Source organism: Eublepharis macularius, chromosome 2 (genome assembly GCF_028583425.1).
Source record: "Eublepharis macularius isolate TG4126 chromosome 2, MPM_Emac_v1.0, whole genome shotgun sequence".
NCBI classification, from domain to species: Eukaryota; Metazoa; Chordata; class Lepidosauria; order Squamata; family Eublepharidae; genus Eublepharis; species Eublepharis macularius.
In genome coordinates this window covers 207,467,918-207,492,281 of record NC_072791.1, presented here as the reverse complement: position 1 = coordinate 207,492,281, position 24,364 = coordinate 207,467,918, and the positions used below count along the sequence as shown (strand labels likewise).

General features: G+C 42.7%; 1 protein-coding gene across 1 annotated transcript in view; it reads right to left on the bottom strand.

Annotated features, from left to right (window-relative positions):
* The window catches only part of ABCA12 (ATP binding cassette subfamily A member 12), a 165,105-nt gene extending 142,523 nt beyond the window's left edge, over positions 1-22,582 (bottom strand). Inside the window, exons 1-2 of the mRNA XM_054971557.1 lie at positions 22,369-22,582; positions 7,531-7,624 (exon numbers count right to left, since the gene is read on the bottom strand). Of these exons, the coding sequence (XP_054827532.1) occupies positions 7,531-7,624; positions 22,369-22,437 (163 nt within the window). The 5' untranslated portion in view covers positions 22,438-22,582. The remainder of the gene's footprint in view (positions 1-7,530; positions 7,625-22,368) is intronic.
* Between the last annotated feature and the right edge of the window lie 1,782 nt (positions 22,583-24,364).

Here is a 24,364-nt window from a genome sequence, read left to right as displayed (position 1 = left end):
GGACTCCCAGTGAGGGAGGCAGGGTCCGGGACGCGGCGGGAAGAGCCCCCTGAAATTGATGCGGGGGGTAAATTGCTCGTTTGTCCCTATGGAGGCCGGCAGACGTGCGTGGCACCTTGAGTGCTGCCGGGCCATGGAAAACGGCAAAGAGCAGAACTAGGCGGAAGCCTGTAAGTAAGCGAATCCCTTCTGTTATTACAAGCGCACGCGAAGGAGTGGTGGGATCTGAAGCTAAGAAGGCTTGTTCTTCCCCCTCGCTGAATTTCAGAATTTGGTTGGCGCCCCCCCCTAAAATGGCAGTGAAAAAGCAGAGTCCCGCTTTGGGCAAGTCAATTTCGGCTGCCCTGCAGGGGAAAGGAGAGTCGCTCGAGGACTTGGTGAAGAGGTCGGTTATCGAAGCCATAAAGCTGAATGAAACAGATCAAAGGGTGGGCTTAATTGAGAGCGAAGTGAAAACCATTAAGGAAGCAGCGGGGGGGGGCAGAGAAGTCTGCCCGGGAAAATGCGTCACTCATGAGGGCAATGAATAAAGAGTTAAAGCTGGTGGAGAACCAGCTGATTGGGCTACAAGTGGAACGAACACAGACAATTTTGCGCCTCCAGAACGTGAAAGAGGAGGAAAATGAGGATTTATGGGGTCTGGCCTCGGAACTATTGGCGACACCCGCGAGGGCAACTAAAGAAGAGGTAAAAAGCGCCAGTTTGGAAGTCCGTCGGGCTTCTTCAAAATATGCAACGAAGCATCAGCTGCCTCGCGAGATCATCATCGATTTTTTATCTAAAAGGATCCAAGACACTATCCTATACAACTCATATAATGCGGATCTGGACATTCTGGGTAATAAAGTCAAGATACTGAAGGACGTCCCATTTTTAGTTCGGAAAAGAAGATTTAAGTATAAAAAATTCGCAGCTCTTCTGAGGGAACGTGGAATAAAGTACAAATGGCTATTTCCGGAAGGTATTTGGTTCAGTTACAAAGATCAAGCTTACAAGATAACATCAGAAGATCAACTAAGGGACTTTGAGGACAAAAATCAAGAATTTCAGCAAGACACCAAGCAAGAAGAAAAGGCGAAGTCTGAAGGGGAGGGGGGGGAGGGAACGAGCACTGCGGCTGCAGTTGCTCAGAGAGAATTGCGTCCAAGGCCCGGGGGGGGGGGGAGGAAGACTTAATTTGAATTGTAATTTGTATTTTGCAAGGTCAACCACTCCATCAATATCATACAAAGTTTTAATTCTTTAATAATGGCAGTATGAAGGGAAAGCATTATGTCTAGTGTAGTGTTGTTATATGTTGCTGTTTTTTTTCTTTCCTTCCCTTGCCCCCCTTCTTTCCCTCTGTATTGTTAGTCAATGTAGCTAATAAAAAAAATAAAAATCTTTAAAAAAAAAAACCCGATCTTCCGCATTTTTTCCCACATGATCCGCAATGTTCCGCAACGTCCCGGCTTCAGGTAAGCTGTGTGGAATCAGCCACTGAAATCATATGAATACTTTTTATCATATGAATAATTTTTATCATTCCTTTTGGTGTTTGGAGTGATTTTTCTTAATTTATGCTGCCAAGAGATGAGCTGAGGTTAGAAATTCAAATCCCAACACTCTGTTCCAGTGCACCGTTCTACCTAAGTGTGTCTAAGTACACCATCTACCAGCTGAACTGACTCAAATCAATGGAACTACCCAATATGAGAGCACAGGTGACATGGTTATTATTGGATACAAATGATTCCGTTACTCTTTCTGTAGCAAAATATGTAGGGGCAATAATTAAACACCAGAGAAATGACATTAAGTAAGGTTTTTCCCATTTTAATTTCTGCTTAAGGCAATAGTCGTAAGAGCAGTGATAGATAGATAGATAGATAGATAGATAGATAGATAGATAGATAGATAGATAGATAGATAGATAGATAGATAGATAGATAGATAGATAGATAGATAGATAGATAGATAGATAGATAGATAGATAGATAGATAGATAGATAGATAGATAGATAGATAGATAGATAGATAGATAGATAGATAGATCAAATCAACACACGCCTGTTGGTTCAATACAGTTCCTGTGCAATGTACATTTTATTAATTTATTTTTAAAAAATTATATCTAGATTTTCCACATTTGTCCAAAGCAGCTGGCAAGAAACAACTGGTTGAAAATTACAATAAAAGGCAAAGATAAACCCAAAATTCACAGCCTGAAAAAAATGCCATAATAGAACTAACTAACAGCATAATCCCAGCAAAGTTTCTCCAGCAGATTCTCAGCCAAAGTCCCTTCAAAAGAAAACCTCTTGATAGGCCCAGAAGGAGGGAGAAGAGCCAGACCCTCCCTGGTGAGCTGTTCCACCGAGTAGCTGATGGCATACAACAGAATCGCTAGCAATAATTTATCTAGTGAGTTCAGTTGGCGAGTAGGAAGATAGAAGCAGTCCCTCAATTACACAAGTCCCAGACAATGAAGAATTTTAATAGTCATAACCAGCATCCTGAACTGAGCTTGGAAAACACACAAGCCGCAAATGAGGTTGCTTTGATATTGGCTAAATTTGTTTGTGGCACAAAGCTCCCATCAACTCTGTCTCGAGCAGCCACCTGCCAGCCGTTTCTGAAATACTTCCAAGGGGAGGCCCCATTTACACCTCACTGCAACAATCCAAATGAGAAGTTATAGATGTATAGCTTAGCACGGCAAGGTTATCAACATCTAAAAGGCAGACAAGTTTATGAAACCATATGAAAGCGATAAAAGGTATGTCTTGCTATTCTACTTGCTCTTCCAGGAGCAAAGCTGGATCAAGGATTACTCCTAAGATCTTTATCCTAACAGAGATAACTTTGCCCATTCAAAGGAGGTAAACCTAGTCCCCTTACTGAGTCTACCTTTCTAACCAGCATCAAGCTGTCATAGATTTGGAAGAGATTTTGGAAGCCATCTAGTCATATTGCCTCCTCTCATATTGCTCAGCAATGGTTGCCAGGTTCCCCACCACAAGTGACCTCCAGTCAGTAGCTACTCACTGCTTGCCACCACTCAGAGAAGCAGTGGCAGAATTTTTTTAAAAAAACCTGCCAGAATTGTGGTTGCTGCGATGTCACTTTTAGGGGGAACTGTTTTTGCCATAGAGTTTCTGGTAACTCCTAGAGCAACATAACATAACTTTTGTTTTCCCCCAGAAAAGATGTCACGCCGCACATGACACCAACACTTCTCATGCCCCCCCCCTTTCTCCCAGTAGTTGCCGGCCATGACCCGGCAACACTTAGCCCACTCCACCATCTTAGATCTCTTTCACAGCCCTGCTCTCTATACCTTCAGAGGGGAGGTGCGTGACAACCAGAGCCTCTTCAGAAGTGGCACATTGCCTGTGGAATGCCATTCCCTAGAGGCTTGCCTGGCACCTACCCTATTCTCTTAGGTGCCACGCCAAAACATTCCTTTTACCTAAGCTTTTGATTAAGGGCTTTATTTTTTAACATCATATTTATAGTCTGCTTTCTAGCTCGAGAACTGTATTAAGAGACTCGTTTTAAGCTGTTGTTCAATATTAAATAGTGTATTAATTGTTAGCCACTTTTAGGTGACTTGCTTTATTTTTGTAGGTCGTTTCGAGCAGGTTCTCTGGAGAGATAGCACAGAAATTTTCTAAATAAGTAATTATGTACTCATTTTGACACTGTTACGGTTATGCCAATAAAGGTTCTGTCTTGTCTTGTCAATTAATAAATAAATAAATAGTTAACCCCCCTGCTCCATGCAGGGTTTCTCAACTATAGGATCCCCAACTGATGGCCAAACAAACCCAGATTAAGGGCCTCCATGGGGGCCTCCATGCCTGACATGGGGAATTAAGAAGTATAGGTGCGAGTCTTTGGTCAGAACCCCCATCCCACCCCTGCACACACACACACACACACACACACACACACACCATGCCTAGAATGTAAACTAGATTGTCTAGACATTTATTTATTTACTTGCTTACATCATTTAAACCCCACTTTTCTCTCACATGGGGACTCAAAGCAGTTTACAACGTTCCCCCCTCCTTTATTTTATCCTCACAACAATCCTGGAAGGTAGGTTAGGCTGAGTATGCGACTGGTCCAAGATCACCCAGTGTGGGGATTTGAACCTGCGTCTCTCAGATCCTAGTCCAACACTCTAACCACTACCCCATGCTGGCTCTCTATATAGACTCATACATACTCCATGTACATATACAGACATAAATCCTTAAGTATGGAGGCCCTACTCATGAGATCCTTCCTGACAGAAAAGGGGTGGAGAACATACACGTGGGGGGCCTATTCCTAAAACCTGTTCAAGCTCAACTCTGACTAGCCCCTCCATGTACTTTAGAATTTCCATTCACCCTCATAAAATGTTCTGTCCACTTAGATTGCATGCATTTCTCTTCCATTATCTGAATTTGGTCCAATAAAAGGCTTCACTTTTATTTTCTTTGTTAATATCTTGCAGAGCAGAGAATATTGGCCAAGAGGAGAAGTATCTTGTGTAACGAGTTTCATACTGCTACAAGCATTGCTGCTTGCCTCCATAGTTCTTAAGAGAACATTGGAAACTGCTTGTTCTCCATGAGCACCATTTTTAAAAGATGCTGAAGCAACTATTAACATTCCAAGCAAACAGGTTCCACCAACTTGGCCATGAATACAGTGAATTCAGATTAGCTCTTAGGCATTCCTAATTTCACAAACAAGCGAGTATCTCCTGGAAAAAGGAGCTAGGGAGGGTGTGGGGGTTGAGCCTCCCAAGTCATGCTTATAAACTGAGCATGAAGCTCTCTGAAAACTGGTTCTTAAATATGCTGATCGTAGGTTGGTTGGGGAAAACAACGGGCATACTGATGTTCTGGGCAGGGATGAGGAAACAACCTGCCTGGGGCAGTGACCACTAATGCGCAGCGAGAGTCTTTCCTTTCACCATCCTTTAAGGGGAAAGGCAGGCTAAAGCCACAGATGAACACTATCAGGGCTTTTTTTCTGGGAAAAGAGGTGGTGGAACTCAGTGGTTTGCCCTCAGAGAAAATGATCACATGGCTGGTGGCCCCGCCCCCTGATCTCCAGACAGAGGGGAGTTTAGATTGCCCTCCGTGCCGCTCAGTGGCGCGGAGGGCCATCTAAACTCCTCTCTGTCTGGAGATCAAGGGGCGGGGCCACCAGCCATGTGACCATTTTCAAGAGGTTCCGGAACTCCGTTCCCCTGCGTTCCCCCTGAAAAAAAGCCCTGAACACTATAGATCAGAGGGCTGAAAAGACTGGGCTCGCCTGGGCCATCCAGGGAATAGAAGAAGGAAAAAATGGTAGCTCCACATGATGGACTCACTACTGCTGAACTGAGATGCATATCAATATATTTAATTCTCAACATGGCTCCATTTTGTGCATACTTATACTTGGAGACTGGAGCTATGAACACACAAGATAGATCTTTCTACAATCCTGAGAAGAGCCCCAGGTTTGCAAAAAAATCTGAAATGTAAAAAAAATATATATATATGGGGGAGTTAACCCCGCCCCCCATAATAGAAGCAGCACTTGTAGCTTTAAAATATAAATGTACTCTGAGATCTGAGTGGCCATTTCGAGGGTTGCTAGGAAACCACAACAATATTGACTGCTTTCAAACCTTGGTTTCTGTCAGTAAAAGACAGGGCGGAGGGCCTGTTCCAGTGCTACTTGGACCTTCTAGTCTACCCTTTTCTCCCCCCACCCCTCTTCCCTGGAGAAAAGACTCATCAGGGACAGGCACAGCAGCAATCACTGGGCTACTTTTGCCCATGAAATTTGAACATCTCAATTGATGTCTTAATGCCATGAAACTTGCTTGGGCCTAGTGGCAGCCTACACGCAACTTTTGTGTGACTTGGCCAAGCTCAGCAGTAGCCACCACAGATCACCTGAGCAACTTGCTACCATATAACTTCTGCAACTTGGCTGGACTTTTCAAATGTTCAGTGCCCTGGGGGGTCCAATTTGGGTGGAAAGGCATGATAAAAATGTTTTAAAATAAAAATAGAGAAAATAGTTTTGTCATCTGAATGTAAATATTTGTTGGTCTGGTTTGATGAAAGTGCTTTAATTAACTCTGGTTTCTGCTTTCTATGACCATGGAAGTCACTACAAGACAACGACATGCCAAAATTTATTTTTTCAGTGAAGCAAATTACAGCCTTTACTATATCAACAGGGGACAATTCCATCCATTTTTCTAAAGACTGGATTTCCAGACAACACCCACTCCATCCAGTTACTACTCACAGACATTATTCACTGTACAACCTGTGCAAGAATATGGGTTCGTAACTGCCAAAACATGAGCATTTCCCCCAAGACGAGCTCCCAAGATTTCTGCCACCATTACAGACTAGAAGTTGGAACTCATATGCAGTTCACAGGTAGGATAACGCTCTAACTCCCATTGGCAACTTTGTCTTCACACATTGCCCTGTGATGTCCCAGAGATGAATCTGGGGGGAGGAACTATGGCTCAGTGGCAGGGCATCTGCTTGGCACATAGCAGGTCCTAGGTTCCATCCTCAGTGTCTCCAGTTTAAAGGCTCAGGTAGTAGGTGATGTGAAAGACCTGAGACCCTGGGGAGTCGCTGCCAGTCTGAGTAGACAATACTGACTTTGATGGACTGATGGTCTGATTCAGTATAAGACAACGTAATGTGTTCATGAGTGATAAATAAATAGTATGTTGGCCCCAGAAACCTAATTAAAGGATTCCATGTTTGGGCCGTTAGCAGAGTCTATCGTTTAGCAGTAGAAGCGTGATTATAGGTGGAGGTGAGCTAGTTCTGCTGGCTGGTGTGTGTGCAGGAGAAAAAATAACAAAGCATACACTTGCTTATACTTAGAAAGTAAATAAGAGCTTTTTATTGTAGGAACTCCATACTCTGATAGGCAAGGAGGAGAGATAGATCCTAACTACCTAGCTAGTCTAAGGATGGGCATGGATGCTAGGACAAGTCCTGCATCCATCCTGCCAAGACGGAGGGAGGAGAAGGAGAGAGATGTTGCCTGGAACAATGTCAGGAAGAGAAGAAGTAAGAGGAAGGAAGTCAGGAGGAGGAAATCCTGAGAATAGCAATCTGCTTATCAAAGGATAGTCAGAGCAGTAAACAGAGTGCCCTGACCTCTCTATTTTTCTACCTCTTTGGTTTGTCCCCCTCTGAAACCTGAGGAAAGGGACACAGCTGAATCCTCCTCTTCCAACAATGATATCCTGTGTCTTTAATGCCTCAGGGTACCACTTCCCCACAACCATCTAGCAGGTAGACAGAGGGGCAATTTGTCCCACCCAAAATAAGTGGCTTTGTGCAGCCCACACCAGTAGCAGGCAAAGGGGCAACAATGAGATAACTGTGAAGCAGGGGAGAAATATTTGTTAAAGTCCACTGAACAATCCATAGGAAGATACTGTTTCTAGGATATGCGTTCCTCTCTGAAGTGGCAGTGAAAACCCAACGAAATAAAAAGAAAACCATTACTCACAATTTGGCTGAGCTTCAGGGGGGAAACTGAGTCGAATAATGGCCACAAGGATGAATGTAAATGCCGGCCAAGCAACTAACGTCAGTGACCAGAGCTGTGGGAGAGAAGAGAAGGAAATGGGAGATTGGTTTTGCTTTAGTTTTACTGTTATTCCTTAAAATTTAAAATAAATATCAACGATGTAGAAAAAAACCCTCTCCAAGTCAGTTTAAGTTTTAGTAGTAGAGTCATGCGCATATCTCAGAATGTCTAATTCAAGTTCTGCTGATATCTTCTTTTTTAAATATCCCATAAATAACGACAAGAAAAATATTCATTTGTTGCCATCCTTCCATTTGTCTTACTAAGTAATTATTATTAAACATCCAAAGGCTCCATATAAAGTTCTCTAGAAAATGTCAGCCTTTGAAGAGATAAATACATTTGAAACAAATTCGGTATCAGTTTTTATGTCTGTATATATTAATTTAGAAAATGTACACGCTGCCTTTCCAGAGACCTGCTTGAGGCAGTTCACAAAATAAAACTGTAGGATAAAAATCATATAACCACAGCATAAAATCAAGGCATAAAATACACAAAATAAAAATTGCTAAAGATAGCATAAAACATTCAGAGCAGCCCAGCTACAAAACAGTTCTTAGGCTAGAAGCAGACCATAAAAACAGATAAAAATACAAACCCCTCAATTAAAAGCTTGGATAAAAATAAATGTTTTGGACTGGTGCTTAAAAGTCAGTAAGGTAGACTTAGGGTTGCCATCTCTGGGTTGGGAAATTCCTGGAGATTTGGGGAGGGCAGAGTTTGGCAAGGAAGGGACCTCAGTTGGATATAATGCCATAGAGTCCACCCTCAAAGTAGTTATTTTCTCCGTGGGAACTAATCTCTGGCGATCATTTGGACACTGTACTAGTTAAACAATTAGAATATCAAAGAAAATAACTCTTTCAATTATCCAGTGAGCTCCTTACAGTTTCTTACTTGTCAAACTGCCTTCAGCAGGGTCTTTGGAGGCACATACATCCCCTATCTAAATAAATATTTCTGTGATAATCCAACATGGTGGAAGTTGTCTGCTTCTAGCTTTCCACATCATTGTTGTGATACTGCACTGTCCAAAAATGTGAGTATTCTGCCTCAGAGTTGTTTCTGCCAGTACAGTAACAGTTGCCAATGCTGTGTTGGCAGGAAGTGTGTTGGGGCCCAATGCCAGCCCTCTTCTCACAACCTTAAACCTGCTTGAGCAGAAAAGGCACAAAGGCAACTATGGTTTCTGCCAGAATCCCTCAGCGTTTTTAACCCACTCATTCCTGGAAACAGGCCAAAGCTCTAAGCATCGTTGTTTAAATTCAGGCTGCTTTTCAAGGTATGTACGGGGAGGGACAGAGAGATTTATTATTTGCAATGTGTTTAAACTAGGGTTGCCAACACTGGCTTGGGAAATTCCTGAAGATTGGAGGAGTGGAGCTTGGACAGGGTGGGGTTTGGGGAGGGGCAGGAGCTCAGCTGGTTATAATTCCATAGAGTCCACTGTCCAAAGGAGCCGTTTTCTCTAGGGGAACTGATCTCTGTCACCTGGAGATCAGTTGTAATTCCAGAAGATCTCCAGCTACCACCTGGAAGTTGGCAATCCTAGTTTAAATTGAAGAATTGGAATTAAATTAAATTTGAACAGGATATTTTACTTGCTTTCCCTATTCTGTTTAGGGTTGCCAGCTCCAAGTTGGGAATTTCCTGGAGATCTGGGGGGTGAAACTTGGAGAAAGCTGGAGAAAGTGGGGTTTGGGGAGGGAAAAGACCTTGGCATGGCATAATTCCATCGAGTTCACCCCCCCACACACACACCCCAAAGTAGCCATTTTCTCCAGGTGAACTGATCTCTGTGGCCTGGAGACCAGTTGTAATTCTGGGAGATCTCCAGCCACTACCTGGAGGCTGGCAACCCTAATTCTGCTATAACCAAGTTTAGGTGGCCAAAAGGCAAGATGTAAAAGGAAATTAAGAGATAGTCACTTGCTTCAAACCTGCTGAGGCCTAGTTCGCACTGAGAGGGAAACCCTGTGCCTGAATCAGACTGAAGTTCCACTTATGTGTGCCCCTCTGTACAAACGCAGCCACCTTGCAGAGAGAAAACTAGTATTCCAGGAAGAAAGTTTTCATAAGGGTGTATTTGTGGGAGTGTTTCTAACAGATATCTGAAACGATACCTAAAGCACAGGTGTGAGACAGTGAGGTCTAGGCCTTAGTCTAGGCCTGAGTCCATGCCTCAAAAAAGATTTCAAAGCCATTCTCCTCTAGTATAGTGCTCTGTTGTCCTATCTGTTTGTAGAAGCAAACACATATTATAGGCAATTCTCATCTCTTCCATGCCAAGGAGTCACATCTTGCCCCTCCGCTGCTATCCTTTCCCGCTGTCCTGCACTTGTATCTATGGCAATGTACAATATTATATCTGGAACTGTGGTACATGAAAACTTTTCTGTCACAGAACCACAACCAGTGCAAACTGATTGCCTGTGACAGTTATCTAATGTACAGCCACGCAAGCAGAAAGAGAGAATGATCGCGGGCAAAGCCTTAGCCAATTCTGACTGTCATGGCCAACATGTGGCAGCCAGGGCGCGTGTGGAACAGCATGTGGAACAGCCATGCCTTCAGGGTAGGAGTGAAAGCACCTGAAAGCAGAAGTGGGGGGAGGGGAGGCCGGCAGGAGAAGCAGCTTCTTGGCTCCTATGGAAAACAGGATTGCTCAGAAGGACATTTTTACAAAGGGGATAAGGCTATAGTACAACAGAATGGTTTGAGAAGGAGCTTTTATACACCACTGTTTACAGTATGTATTATGCCCCTCTTACTGCACTGTGTTCTAATTCTATGATTCCATTTTCTGGACTGTTTGACAAATTGTGTCTGATTTTTTCCCTAATTTTTGGTGATCCTAGTCCAATTGTTGTTAGACACCTCACGCTGTAGTGCTATTTGACTGTTCTATTCTTGGGAACCCCTCTTGAATGTCAATGAGAAAGATGAGCTAGAAATAAAATAAGTAAATAATATAAACAGTAGTGCCAGTGGACAGAAACAGCCCTCCCCCACCCTCACTACGATACTTAACTCGGCTTTTAAATATGAAAATAGCACATTTGCTTCCTGAAGTGGCTTTACTATATCCCTTAATGGAAGAATAGATTTACACGACTGTCACCTATTACAGATGTGAGGGTCAGGGTGATACCGCTAAAGTCTTCATATATAAGACAATTTGTGTGTCAACCAGCTTGCAAACATAAAACAAATATGGTCCAGATTTTTCTCAAGCACATTTCAAATGCTTTGAAATGCCCTGAAACGCTTTGAAATGCCCTGAGCCTGTCTGATGGGGAGGGCGGTCTAGAAGTGTAGTAGTCGTAGTAGTAGTAGTAGTAGTAGTAGTAGTAGTAGTAGTAGTAGTAATAATTTCCTTCCAATTTAGAAATGTGTTTCTTCTGCTTTCTCTTCCAGAAACCAAGGAAGAGACAACCAGGAAAAAAGATGCTGAAAGCAAGTGAAGCTTCTCTCATGAAAATGCTTGGATGGTATCAGATGTAAGAGCCGTGCAAATGCTGCATTTCTGTCCAAGGTAAGGGGGAGGTCCTACCCTCCAGCTTGTGAAATTTGGGAGGGGGTGGAGCCTGGAGACAGAAGAGTTTGGGGAGGGTATAATGCCATTGACTCCAAAACAGCCATTTTCTCCTGGGGAACTGATCTCTGTGGCCTGAAGATCAGTTGTAATTCCAGGAGATCTCCAGCCACCTCCTGGAGGTTGGCAAGGGGATGCTGCACAGGAAAGATTCACAAGGTGGGTGCAGATCCAGAAGTAAATCTGCCTGTGAATGGGATAGGAGGCGCCAATGGCTAAAAGCGCTGCTTTGACAGCCAAAGCTACTGAGAGAAGGGCTGAGCAAGGCTAACCTAGCAAGTAGTAGTAGTAGTAACTGCACTTATATACCACTCTTCTAGACAGATTAGTGCCGCACCTAGAGCAGTGAACAAGTCACCTACTGAGCTCATGGCAGTAGTGGGATTCGAACCAGTAGAGTGCTGATTCACAGCCAAACCACTTAACCACTGTGCTACAACAGCAAGCCCGTCTCACTCCTTGCTATGCCATACAAAGGAACAGAACTCCCCCAGTGGGCACTTGACAACAACACCACTGTGCCTCATAATAAGAGGAAAGGCAACATGAGTGCAGCTGTGCTGGTATCCCACACTGAAGGCAACTGGGGTCCCAGTCCTAGCATGAGCCAGATTTCTCCATCACATCAGCAAAGAAAAATGTACCATTGATTCCCCAAGAAGTCTTTGATGAACCTGATCCCTGGTGCATTATAGCCTTAGTGATAATAAAGACACTAAAGTGCTACTGTGTACAAATTCAATGAAAGTTCATATTTACGTGTGTATATCAATAAAGCCTCATAATGATTGTTTTGCAAAATATTCACTACGCAGATTATAATACCACAGCAATAGTTTTGTAATCTGTTAATAGCCAATAGAGAATGGCAATCAATAGTACATTTAATTAATCCATTAATCCATTCATATAAACAACAATTTTCCAAGTTACACACTGAGTCCCAAAGCACAGACATAACAAGCTATCCAGATTGTTTTTTCTCGTTTCTTCATTGCCTTCTTTTCCCCCAGTGGGGAACCAAAGCACCTCACATCATTTTTCTCTCTGCCAGTTTAGCCTCTCAACAAATCTGTAAGGCAGGAGAGGCTGAGAGCCAAACTACAAGTGACGTCTTACACAGGTTGGACACTAGTCGGCTTCCCTCAAGTTTTGATGGGAAATGTAGGTGCCCTGGTTTTACAGCTTGGCTCTCCATTACAGCTGCAAGACCAGGATGCCTACATTTCCCATCAAAACTTGAGGGAAGCCGACTAGTGTCCAACTTGTGTAAGACGTCACTTTTAGTTTGGCTCTGAGAGCATGTGACATGGTCACCCAGCAAAATTCCATGGCAGAGTAGGGATTCGAACCTGGGCCTCCCGAATCCTAGTCTGACATTCTAACCACCACACCACATCTATATCACGACTCACAAAATGGCAGGCACAAAATGGCAGGCACAGAACTTTAGTACCAGCCTTTTGCTCCTACAGGTTCAACTCATATCTTACAAGAATCCTGTTAAAAGTCTATGGAATTAGAAGAAGGAAAATATCATATTTTAACACTTTATTTCTCCTTACTCCTGGAGGCCTCAACATTTTCTCCTTGATCTATATATCAAGACAAGGCCAAAAGAATGTTCACAAACAGTTAACTAACTTTGTCTCCCTTCTCTCCACTGAAGCTGCTGATCTCATCTAGACCCTCCCAGTTCTCCCTTGATCCTATTCCCTTCTAATTTTTGGCTGCCCTCCCCCTCCCCACCAATCTCCCTCCTCTGCAGCACATGGTTTATTTATTTACTTTTATTTCTTGCTGAGACTCAAAGCTGGATCCACTCAGCCTTCTCTTCTGACTCCTTCCTTGCTGCATTCAAACACATCAACTGGTTTTTGCATTCTCAAAAAGTTTTGTCTTGATCTCTATCCCCTCTCTGACTATTGCCCAATTCCCTTCCACCTTTGTCTCCAGACTTCTGGCCTGCATCTCCTCTCTACTCTTCTGCAGTCCACTGAAACTACCCTCATCAAAATTACAAACTCTTACTGCCAACGCCTATAGTGTCTACTCTTCCTGTTTCTTCTCTGCCCTCTGTTGCCTTTGATATGCTTAATCAGACCTGCTTGCCTCTTTTCACATCTGAGGTGCCTGTCTAGGCTCAGCTTGTTTTTTTCCTACTCCTCTATACTTAAAACTACTTGCCTACATTCAATGATTCCTTAGCTCTTAAGGTGAAAACACATGAGACAAGTTACACGTGAAGAGCACGGGTTGCGTCGCACAAGCTTCCCTGGGAGTGGTAGTCTTACCCTCCACCCTCCCCAAACTCCTGGAGGAAAAAATCCAAGTGGATTTTCTTACAAAGAGCAGCTGCTCGACTGAAGAAATTCTCTCTTTCAAAAATCCACTCACTTTGATTTTCCTTCAGGAGCTCAGAGATAGGGGTAAGGGGGGGGAGAAATCCCCACTGCAATTCCCTGCTGGGAAAAGAAGAATGGGAGGGACTGGGTTTCTCTCTTGCTTGCAAAACACCTCAGCTTTTTTCTTGCCTCTTGTTACGTCATTCCCCACCTCCCCACCCCCATCCAAAGCTCCCAGAGGATTTTTGAAAGAGAGAGAGAATGTGTGAGTGTTAAAGAGAAAGTCCTTTCAGTTGCGATTCTCCCCACTGAGAATCACATTGAGCGGCTGTTTTTAAATCTACATTTCCCAGGGATCCTTGCAGGATCCGACATGCACCCGTGCATCTCGTGTGGTTCCACTCTTCCTCTCACCACTCTGGTTTCCCAGAGATTGAGCTTTGACACACTTTTATTCTTTCTCTACACAGCATTCCCGAAAAACTTCACTAAATCCATGGCTTTCAGTACCATCTACTCTAATGATGACGTGCAGTTCTATCTCAAAACTTTCTCTCTGTGTGCAATCCTACATCTCCAGTTGCTTGTCTGACATTTCTACTTGGATGTCTCGTCACCATAAACTCAGTATGTCCTACTACATTTCTGACACATTCCATAAACTTGGACACTACTCTACCGCCATTATATCCACTGAATCTTGTCCAGTGGTGGTCCAGCATCTCTTAACATGTAGATCTCACCCTGAAGAGGAAGGTGTTTAGCCTTGTTATTGTGATGTTTTCGCTAAATCCTTAGCTGCTAAGAATCTCTCTCGCTTGCTCACCTGGTCAGACTTGGATTTCAAGTTTTCTACTGTACTGGGGATATAGTGTGCCAGGGATAACAGAAATATTCTCTTGTTAGAGTTGCATGGATTGTCTTAGATGGCTCTGCCTAATTAATGGGCCCTTGCGATTGTGAAAACCACCGCTTGCAAATAGATCTTTGTTCTTCCTGGCTAATTAAATCTGGTCAGGATAATTTAAAAAAAAAAAAGCCCTTGGCCAGAATTGTTTAAAGGTTTGTTATTAGAATGGAATCCCCGCCTCCCGTAATCCTGCCCTTGTCAAGGATCAGCCAGACAATTGCAGGCTTTGGGGGCAAGATGACAGAGTGAGTAGGGGTGGAGTACTTTTGCCCTTGACACCCTCCAACCTGATCTCAGCACTGTGGATGATCTCTGTTGACAAAGGTCTAAGATATTCTCCTTCCAATTGATCATTTTGGGTTTATCACTCCATTTTGTTACCCTGGTTAGAAAAAATGGCCACAGGAGTTACTTCACTCTCACTTAGTTTCCTTCGGGGATGTTAGGTCATCTGTTTCAGATCTTAACAATACAGCCCTAAACACTGTGGTTAGTGTGGTGTTCCCGAGGGCTTTTTGCATTCACTTGGCTTTTTAATAATTACATCAGGGCACAAAATGAGGCCATCCACTACGTTGAGGCTGGGTGTCGCCAATATGCTAAGGACATCTAGTTCAAGCCTCCAGAAGCATCTATTGCAGTCTTGAACCAGTGTTTCAAACTGGGCCTTCTCCATCATTGCTCTATTTTGATGCAATGGTTTAGGAAGGCATATGCAAGTCCCCTCCTTCATGATCTTCAGCAGGCTGAGTAGCTCGAGTAGCATAGTGGTTCAAGTGTTGGATTGAGAGCTAAAACACATTAGATGAATTACATGAGGATGCTCAAGTGAAGGAAGACGCAATGTTAGCCAGGAAGCCGAGTTTTAAAAGACAAATCAGAAAGTTCTGTCGGGTGAAATTGACAGAGCTTTCTGGGAGATGAAGATGAAATAAACAAGCCCCCTGAGGAGCGATCTGGATGGCTCTATTGAGAGGGGAAATTGACAGAGCCTTCCCATCTGTCTTCTAAAACTCGGCTTCCTGGCTAACATTGTGTCTCCCTCATGTAATTTGTCTCGTGTGTTTTAACTCTAAGACTTGGGACACCCATGAAAACCCACCAGGTAATCTTGGGCCCTTCACAATCTCTTAGCCTAACCTACCTTCACAGGATTGTTGTAGTGAGGATTAAGTGGCGGAGGAAGAAATGATGTGAAAAGCCATTTTGGGTCCTCAATCAGGGTAAAAACTGAGTTACAAATTTTAAAAATTAAAAAAAATAAGGCTATGTAAAATAATCTTGTTTACTCCCCGGTTAGAGATGCAAAGCCCTTTAAAAATCAATCTCTGTCTCTGTTTTATCCTGGCAACAATAAACCTTTGAGGTAGGTTAGGCTGAGAGTTTGTGTGACTGGTCCAAAATCGCCGTGCAATTTCCATGGCAGAATGGGGATTCAAACTTGGGTCTCTCATATCCTAGTATGACAACTCTCAAAGGACATTCAGTTGCTCAAGATATTAGTATTTGAGCACTACTGCCCATTTGAGCTGATGAGCAAATTCTGGGCATTTTTATTTTTGCTGCATGTATTGTTTTTAATTGTTACCTGTTTTTAATGTTATTGTAAGCTGCCTTGAGTGGCAGGATCTGGTTTTCAAACCAACAGACACAAAGTCATACCTTGATCTTGTGCAAGTCTTCCTTTATTCCCCATATTCAGTTTGCTGTCAAATCCCTCTTTCTTTAACCAAAGAGGGACTTCCTGTTCTCCATGCAAACTTTTGCTCGTGGTCTGGCCTCCTCTAGCTTTGATTTCTGCAACTGGCTCTTTCTGCTCTGTTATTTATTTGAAAAACGGGCATTTGGGGGTTGGACTAGATGACCTTGGAGGACCCTTTCAACCCTATGATTCTATGCCATCTCTTCAGGCCTGCTCGGGGCAGCTCACAACAGGACCAAACCAAGCAGACAATAAAACAAATCCTAACAACAAAAGCATATAAATAAAGAATCCAAGTCAATAATAAAAATATATGACAATAAATACAACCAAACCACATAAAACAGAGCAGTCTAAAATAACGTTGATAAAACAGTCCTCAGGCTAAATGTAGATAACAAAAGAGCTAGGAACAAGTAAAGCCCCTTTCTTTAAAAACCTGGGTAAAGAGAAATATTTTTATCTGGCACCTAAAAGGAAGGAATGCCTCAAGAGGGAAGACCGTTCCAAAAGTGAGGTCCCGAACACCTTCTATCTCTGAACTTTGACCCCTGCACTTTTATTCAACCCCTTGCCACCAAAACTTTTCAACACTCTCACTGTTCTTGGCATATAAAGCTTTAGGTGAATAATTTATTTTGAGAGATAAGAAGAAAAATGGAGTTGTATTAACCCTCAATTGAAACTGAAATTGGTATTGACAGATGAACATAGTAGATTTATAGGGGCAAAAATTAATTTACTTGAAGTAAAGACTTGGGGACTTTATGCGCTGAATGAAGATAAAGGATCTTTTTACAACTTTACAACTTACAAATAGTAGATCTCTCTTATGAAAGTTGATGTTTTATGGGGGATTGAAGCAAAGTGATTTCTCCGCAAACTGATAAATTATCGGTAAAAAAATTAAATTATGTAAGGTAAATTGCCAAAAGTTTCTTTTTGATTTGATGGACAATTTGGGATTGGTTGACTTATGGAGATAGAAAAATGGTAGCTCAAGAGAGTATACTTATTCTTTTAGAAAGACATAGATTCTTTTCAAGAATAGATATGATTTGGACTTCTAGAGATTTAGCTACTAATCTAGTACCACTTTAAAGACTAACCAGTTTTATTGTAGCATAAGCTTTTGAGAACCACAGCTCTCTTTGTCAGATGCATCTGATGAAGAGAACTGTAGTTCTCAAAAGCTTATGCTACAATAAAATTGGTTAGTCTTTAAGGTGCTACTGGACTCTACTATTTTGCAACTACAGACTAACACAGCTAACTCCTTTGGATCTTCGCTACTAAAGTATCTAAAGCAGAGATTTTGCCAAAGACTTTTTCAGACCATAATTCTATAAAGCTGGTTGTTAAAAGGAAATCTAATACCTTTAGAGGGTGATTAAATGAAGCATTGTTGCAAAAAGAAGCAATTGTTGAGGACTGAAAGAAAACACTAAAGGAATTTTTTGAAATTAATTTAAATAAAAGTACTGATTTCAGAATGGTTTGGGATGCAAGTAAAGCCTTTATCAGAGACCATTTGAGCCAACATAATTTTGATTTAAAGAAGAGACAAAGAGGAATTACAAAATATTTTGGATGAGATCAAAAGAAAAGAAGAGGAATTTAAAAACTCTCCAGGGAATATAAATATTTCTCATCAAATAAGAGTTTTACAACAACAGTTATCTATGTTAACAATAAGAGAAATGGAAATAAAATTAAATTATGTAAAACAAAGAAATTTTGAATCTACAAATAAACCAAGAAAACTGTTGGCATATAAATTAAGAAAAAGAAAATTAAGAAAAAGAAAAAAATGATAATGAAATTATCATATAAACTAAGAAAAAGAAAATTAAGAAAAAAATTATAATGAAATTACTAAAAGGAGATACTGAAATAACTGCTATTCACAAAGTACTATTCCAGTTTGTATAAAAGACAAGACAGAAGAACAAAGACAAATTATGAATGGACCTATAACAATCAGAGAAGTTGTAGAAGCTATAAAAAAAATTAAACCTGGAAAAGTTCCTGGACCAGATGGATAATCGAGTTTGTATTATAAATGTTTTGAGGATGACATTTTACAACATCTACAAAATACAATGAACTCTATTTTACATGGAGGAACAACGCCAGAAATGTGGAAAGAAGCTAACATAGCATTAATACCGAAGGATGGACAAGACCTGACGTTGACTTCAAATCAATATCATCAATGAATAACAACTATAAGTTATTCACAACAGTTTTGACTGAAAAATTTAAAATGATTCCGCAAGAATATATTCATGGAGATCAAAGTGGGTTCTTACCTAAAAGACAGCTGAAGGATAATGTTAAAATGGTTTAGACATTTTGGAGTCTTTTGGAAAACATAAATGAAAAACAAGCTGCCTTGATCTTTTTGGATGCAGAGAAAGTGTTTGACAGTTTGAACTGGATCTTTCTGTTTAAGGTTTTAGAAGATATGAATTTTGGAGAGACTTTTATAAAATGGGTGAAACTAATCTATACTTCACAAGGTGCCACTGGACTCAGATCATAGTATTCTACTGCAGGCCAACATGGCCACCCACCTAAACTGTCTAGAAAGGAAGAGAACTCTTTCCTCTTTGTTCATCCCTGCCTCCACCTCCTGGGAACGGGAGCTATTGGGGGAAGCAATCTGTCTTCCTGCACTCTGCAAAGTAGAAGGATAGCCGTCTATACAGAAATAAATCAAGAAATGCTTTGCCCATATTTACTTTGTTTGCACAAGAGAGTGAGTGACTCAGGTAAGCACTGTCACGTGTGAATGGATTACAGCTGTCATAGTCTTGCTGTTTCAGAGTCCATAGAACTTCCCACGTGCAAGTTCTGAGAGTTTCTTCTCTGGCTGAGGACAGTGGAAGGTAACGTGAGAGGCTTTTTCAATTAACAAAAAAAAATCTCTATTTTACTCAGGATGTTTTTTTAAAAATCCCTTGACATGTTTTTGCCGGTCCCGCTGAAGCTGGTGCTGAAATTAAAGAGGATGGTGGAGGGAAGAGAAGAAGAATGCTTCTTCATGAACCCTTCCCCCCCCCCTAACCAAAAGCTTCTCCTCATTTGTGACACAGAAGTGCTTGAGGGAGGCACAAGATGGGACATGTCTCTGTTGCCAAGGCAGTTGGGCTGAGGCTCCCTTACCTGACTCAGTCACCCTATATTTGGCTAGTTGCAACAGAATAGGGGTGGAGAATGAGCAGGCAGGAGGATAACATCAGCGTCCCGGGGTGCATCTCAAGGCGGATGTTGCCCATCCACACTTTATGTGCCTTCAGACGCAAACCTAAGCACACACCCACCTTTCTGCAATAAGTCATAAGGAACCAAGGCATGATTACACTGGATCAGGGGCAAAAGTCTCACCTGAAAGTACAAGCAGGCAATGAAACCACCAGGACAAAAGGCAGAGAGTCTCTCCCCACGAGATGCCTCGACTCGTGTTCATCTTGTGTAGGGAGACACAATGTTAGCCAGGAAGCGTAGTTTTAAAAGACAGAGCCTGCAGAGATCGCTCCTCAGAGGGTTTGTTAATTTCATCTCCGCCTCCCCAAAGTCTCTGTCAATTTCACCTCTCAAGTCTAAAACTGTGTAGGGCAGCAAGAGGGCAGCAAAGAATGGAAACGGGCTGAAGCTGCCTATCAGAGCCGGGCTTAGACCTGGAGAGGTTAAAATGGAATGAAGCTTCCCTTCTGGCATTTCACACCCCCTTTACACAGCCCCAGTGTATAGCAAAGCCTTTGCCTCTGTTTTTAAACTACCCTTCCCAGCTACCATTGCATCTCCTGACACATGTTCTTCATGTCTCAGGTGTCTCGTGTAGAAAGACTCAGAGAGTGTCAGCTCCACTATCTTGGTGGGGAGACGGGGACACAAAGACAGCCACATCATTACAGAATCACATGGTGGAGAAAAAGACTTTAAAATGGCACTGCAGCAGCATATTGACAATGTGAACAGGTGTTTTTCAAGGATATGCCTTGCTGTAGCATGGTGGTTAAGTGGCTGGCCTACAAATCAGCATGCTGCTGGGCTGAATCCCGCTACTGCCTTGAGCTCAGCAGGTGGCCTTGGGTAAGCCACTCCTCTGAGCTCCAGTTCCCCAGCTGTGTTAATAATCACGCTGACTTTGTTCACTGCTCTAAATGGGACACTAATCTGTCTAGAAGAGTGGTAATAACAGTTGTTGTTGCTGTTGTTGTTGTTAGCAGTGCTGCATTTTGACCTTTTATTTCTTTGGTCAGCATAATATATGTCTGGTGTGTGTGTTTAGGGAGGAGATCTAGAGGTTAAAAACTGAGAATGTTTTTTAAGGTAAAGATACCTCAAGGAAAAGTGCATGAAGTCATGTTTCCCATGCAGGCATACTGAAGGTATTGGGATACAAGTTGCAACTGCTGAATAAATACAAGTTTAAAAAATTGTTGATACTATTAACAATAAAATGTGTCTGATGTGTGGGTCCACAACACAGCCATGTAAAACTTTTACACAAGGAATGCATAAAATTCTAAGATTCATAAATGATCGCTACAGATGCCAGTAAACCAAAACTCAGTGGAGAATACAGACTGGGCATCAGGAGCGGAAAGCAAGGGGGAAACAAAATGGCTTCTGGAGTGACTCATCCCTGAGTCATGGGCTGTTTCACAAGTGAGGCTGAAACAGTTCATGTGTCAGCCGGTTTTGTAACGGGAATGTAAACCCTATGCTGGCCAAAGTGCTCATTTGCATTACAAATGCCTACTTTAATTAGGATCACACATTAATGTAGACCGTGGGAAGAAAGGCTCAGTGATTATATAAGACTTGCATTTGGAAATGTCCAGACTGCAGCTCGAAGACTCCTAAGACTACAAAAATAGGGTAACCCCAAAATCCCTAAGAATCCCTGCCCTAATGCATACTTTCATCCTTTTGGGTCCTAGTGCCTGCCTCTCTGCATCCTTCCTTTCTCTGAACAATACAGAATATGATGTTCCTGTTGATATAATGCTCTGCTAAACATTCAGGCAACCAACTACTGAGACATTTCTAACAGTCAGGTTTCCTAGAACTTCCAGAGTCGGAAGAAACTTGAAGCCCACCCTTGTGTCATAAGGCAAGATCGTCTACTCCCCAGATCTCAAAGATCAGTCCGGAAACTCAAGAGCAAAAGAATCAAACAAGCCTCTTTGCTGAAATGCTTCTAAGGTATTGCTGAATTATTCCCTTAAAAACAAAGCCCTTTAAATATCCAAACATACATGGATATGTTGCTATACATGGAACATGAGGTCACACAAAATAGAGTTTCCATAGACATCAGCAAAACTGTTAAAGAGTTGGACTTGCTCGGATTCTACCGTTCTCAAGCAGGCTATTGTACGAACCTGTTTCAGACTCTTGCACAAACCTATTGCAGAAGGCAGAAACAGATTGGGACAGTGTTAGAGTGGTACTGTACTGCACCTATGAAACAGAGGCAGCAAGGCTCTGGCTTTTTAAAAAGAATCCGTGTTAAATTCATGTACATTTCTACTATTGATTTATTTAGTTGCTGATTTATTTCACTGAAGCATCTGCCAGGAACTGTCTCAATAACCTGCTAATTTTTTTAAAATCTTCAATTTATCTAATTTTCACATGCAGTGGAATGAGGTGGGAGGATGAGCTGTACCACTACCCACTCCAGAATGCAGATGGAGAACATCAATTTCGAATGGCTTCCCCGTATCAAAAACTCCCTGCAAATAAAGCCTCTTTGAATGGGCTGTATCGGGGAGATGCATTCTAGCCCATCTCTTTGCCTGCCATGCTGGTTTTCCTATTTGTGTTTGAAAATGCATTTTGCAGCCTGCCATAAAGCAGTCCATTCTATCATGCCAGCTTTTGATGACCTCGTTCAGCTGCAGGTTTCCATAGACATCAGCAAAACTGTTAAAGAGACCAGGCCTGAGTTGAGACAGTCCCTTGATCAGCTCCGGCACTGAGCCAGCGTGGAGCATCCCCTTTCAAGCAAGCAAGAGCAGCACATGGGCTGGTTACTTAGGAACAGGACATCCCCGAACTCTGGCTGATGGTGCCACAGAGTTGTCAGGTTCTGGCACATAGTCTTCTCCTTCCGTGGTATCAAACGGCAAAATTTCCCACCCTGAACCTCATAAGATGTAAAGTTTTTCCTCCTTTATATACTCACAGGCTGCCTTTTGACGCTCAGCCAGTTCTTCCACAGCAGCACTCGCAAGTGCTGGAAGAGCGAAGCCATCCTTGGAAGAGCTCGGGTAAAATCAAGCCAGACTCCTCTTTCTGGCCAAAACTTTTAAGCTGGAACCCAGCAGGACTTGCAGCACTTGGTGTAGGAGCAAACTCTCCGCAGCATAGCTCTAAGGCGGCCAGGACAGCCACCTGCTTTGCCCTCCACACAACGAGATGCTTTCCCAACTCTAATCGCTCCTAGCAAATGCAACAGGTTATTCTTTCAGCGACAAAGGAACCGGAACAGCCGCCGCCGCTGCAGCCTGTACCGGCTTGTGTTAATTATAATATGCTGCCTTTCCCCCTTCCCGAGCGTGATAAAATGGGTGGCATTCTAAAAAGATGCTTCGGCTGAAGCAAAAGGAGCACGCCTTTCCCCATTGAGAAACTCCTTAACAGCCTACACATATTGCCTGCAGATGAAGCTTCAAAAAAGAAATGAGCAAAGCGCCAGCTTGTCAAGCCGGTAGAGCCAGTTTGGTTCCCTGCCCCCCCCCGACTCCCCACTTTCATATGCACAAATTGTCTGGGAGGGATATAAAGCAGCAACAGGAGCCACTGATGGAAAGGTGAAAAGACTTAAGGTTCTGTCTGATGAAAAAGGCTGTAAAGTGGGCCTAATGGATGGGCAGGATATGTTGGGCCCTCCCCGGACACGCTCAATAAGTGCCTGAGCTGCCCCTGGTTCGTTTAGTCAAGCCCATTTTCCACCACTATGGAGAGGCCAGGAGGGAAAGAATGGAGCTAGCCTCGTTTCACATTGAAAGTGAAATTTGGACCTACAAGTAGAACTGCTCAGTTTGTTAGGGCCAAGCTACAAGTGACGAATGACACTTGCCTGGCAAGTGAACAGACTCACGTGTATTCCTCCCTGTTCACTTGCCCTCCACTTGCGCGCCACTTGATCAAGTGGAGAGTAAGTGAATGGCAAGTGAACAAGGAGGAATACACGTGAGTCTGTTCACTTGCCAGGCTATGACGGCAATAGAGATGACACACGCCGTGTGGATCTGAAAACTACAAACAGTGTTCAAATTAAATCTTATTTAATTGAAAGTACAAATGGGATTCCTGCACAAGCAGGGCTAATAATAACGGCTTCTTTATCACTTTTAGACATATTAGTACCTCACCCAGAGCAGTGAACAAAGTCAGTATTATTATTATCCCCACAATACAGCCAGGGAACTGGGGCTGAGAGGAGTGGCTTGCCCAAGGCCACCTGCTGAGCTCAAGGCAGTAGTGGGATGTGAACCAGCCGAGTGCTCATTCACAGTCCAGTCTCTTAACCACTATGCTACAGCAGGCCCTGTTTATTTCCAAGGAATGGACAGAGGAGGAAAACTGCCTAGAAAAGAAACTGACGGACTGACTTATCCCAAACATATTGTGCAAGAACCTGAGGGCAGAGAAACAGAGGACAAGAAGGAGAAGAAGACAAAGTGAAGACAAAAACAACAGTAATTGGGAGGGGGGAGATAACACTCCGTTAGCCAAAGAAGCCAGAGGAAAAAGTCAAAAGCCCAGAATGATAACAATGAGAACCTGGATGCTATTTTAGCAACAGTCGCTGAGCAAAGAGAACATGAGGCCAAGGCTCGGTAGGAGAAGAAAGATAAGAGAATCTGTACAGAAGGGGAGCATCAATAGGGGATTCTGTAGAAGGGGCAGAGCAGAGAAATGCGAGCAGAAGTGGAAACTTCATACCAACACACAGAACAGTCAATGAAGGAGAAGAGTCAATGAAGGAGAAAAATAAAAGGGAAAAGGTGATCTTAAAGGGAACAGAGAGGATTCGAAAAATCCGGAGGAATGCACAATGACTTGACTGCAGCAGAAAGAAAAAGTCCAAAGGCACCAGGAAAAGCAAGAAACTGAAAAGTGTCAGGATCAGACCAATAATATAAAATCCAAAGAAGATGCTGAAAAAGATGAAA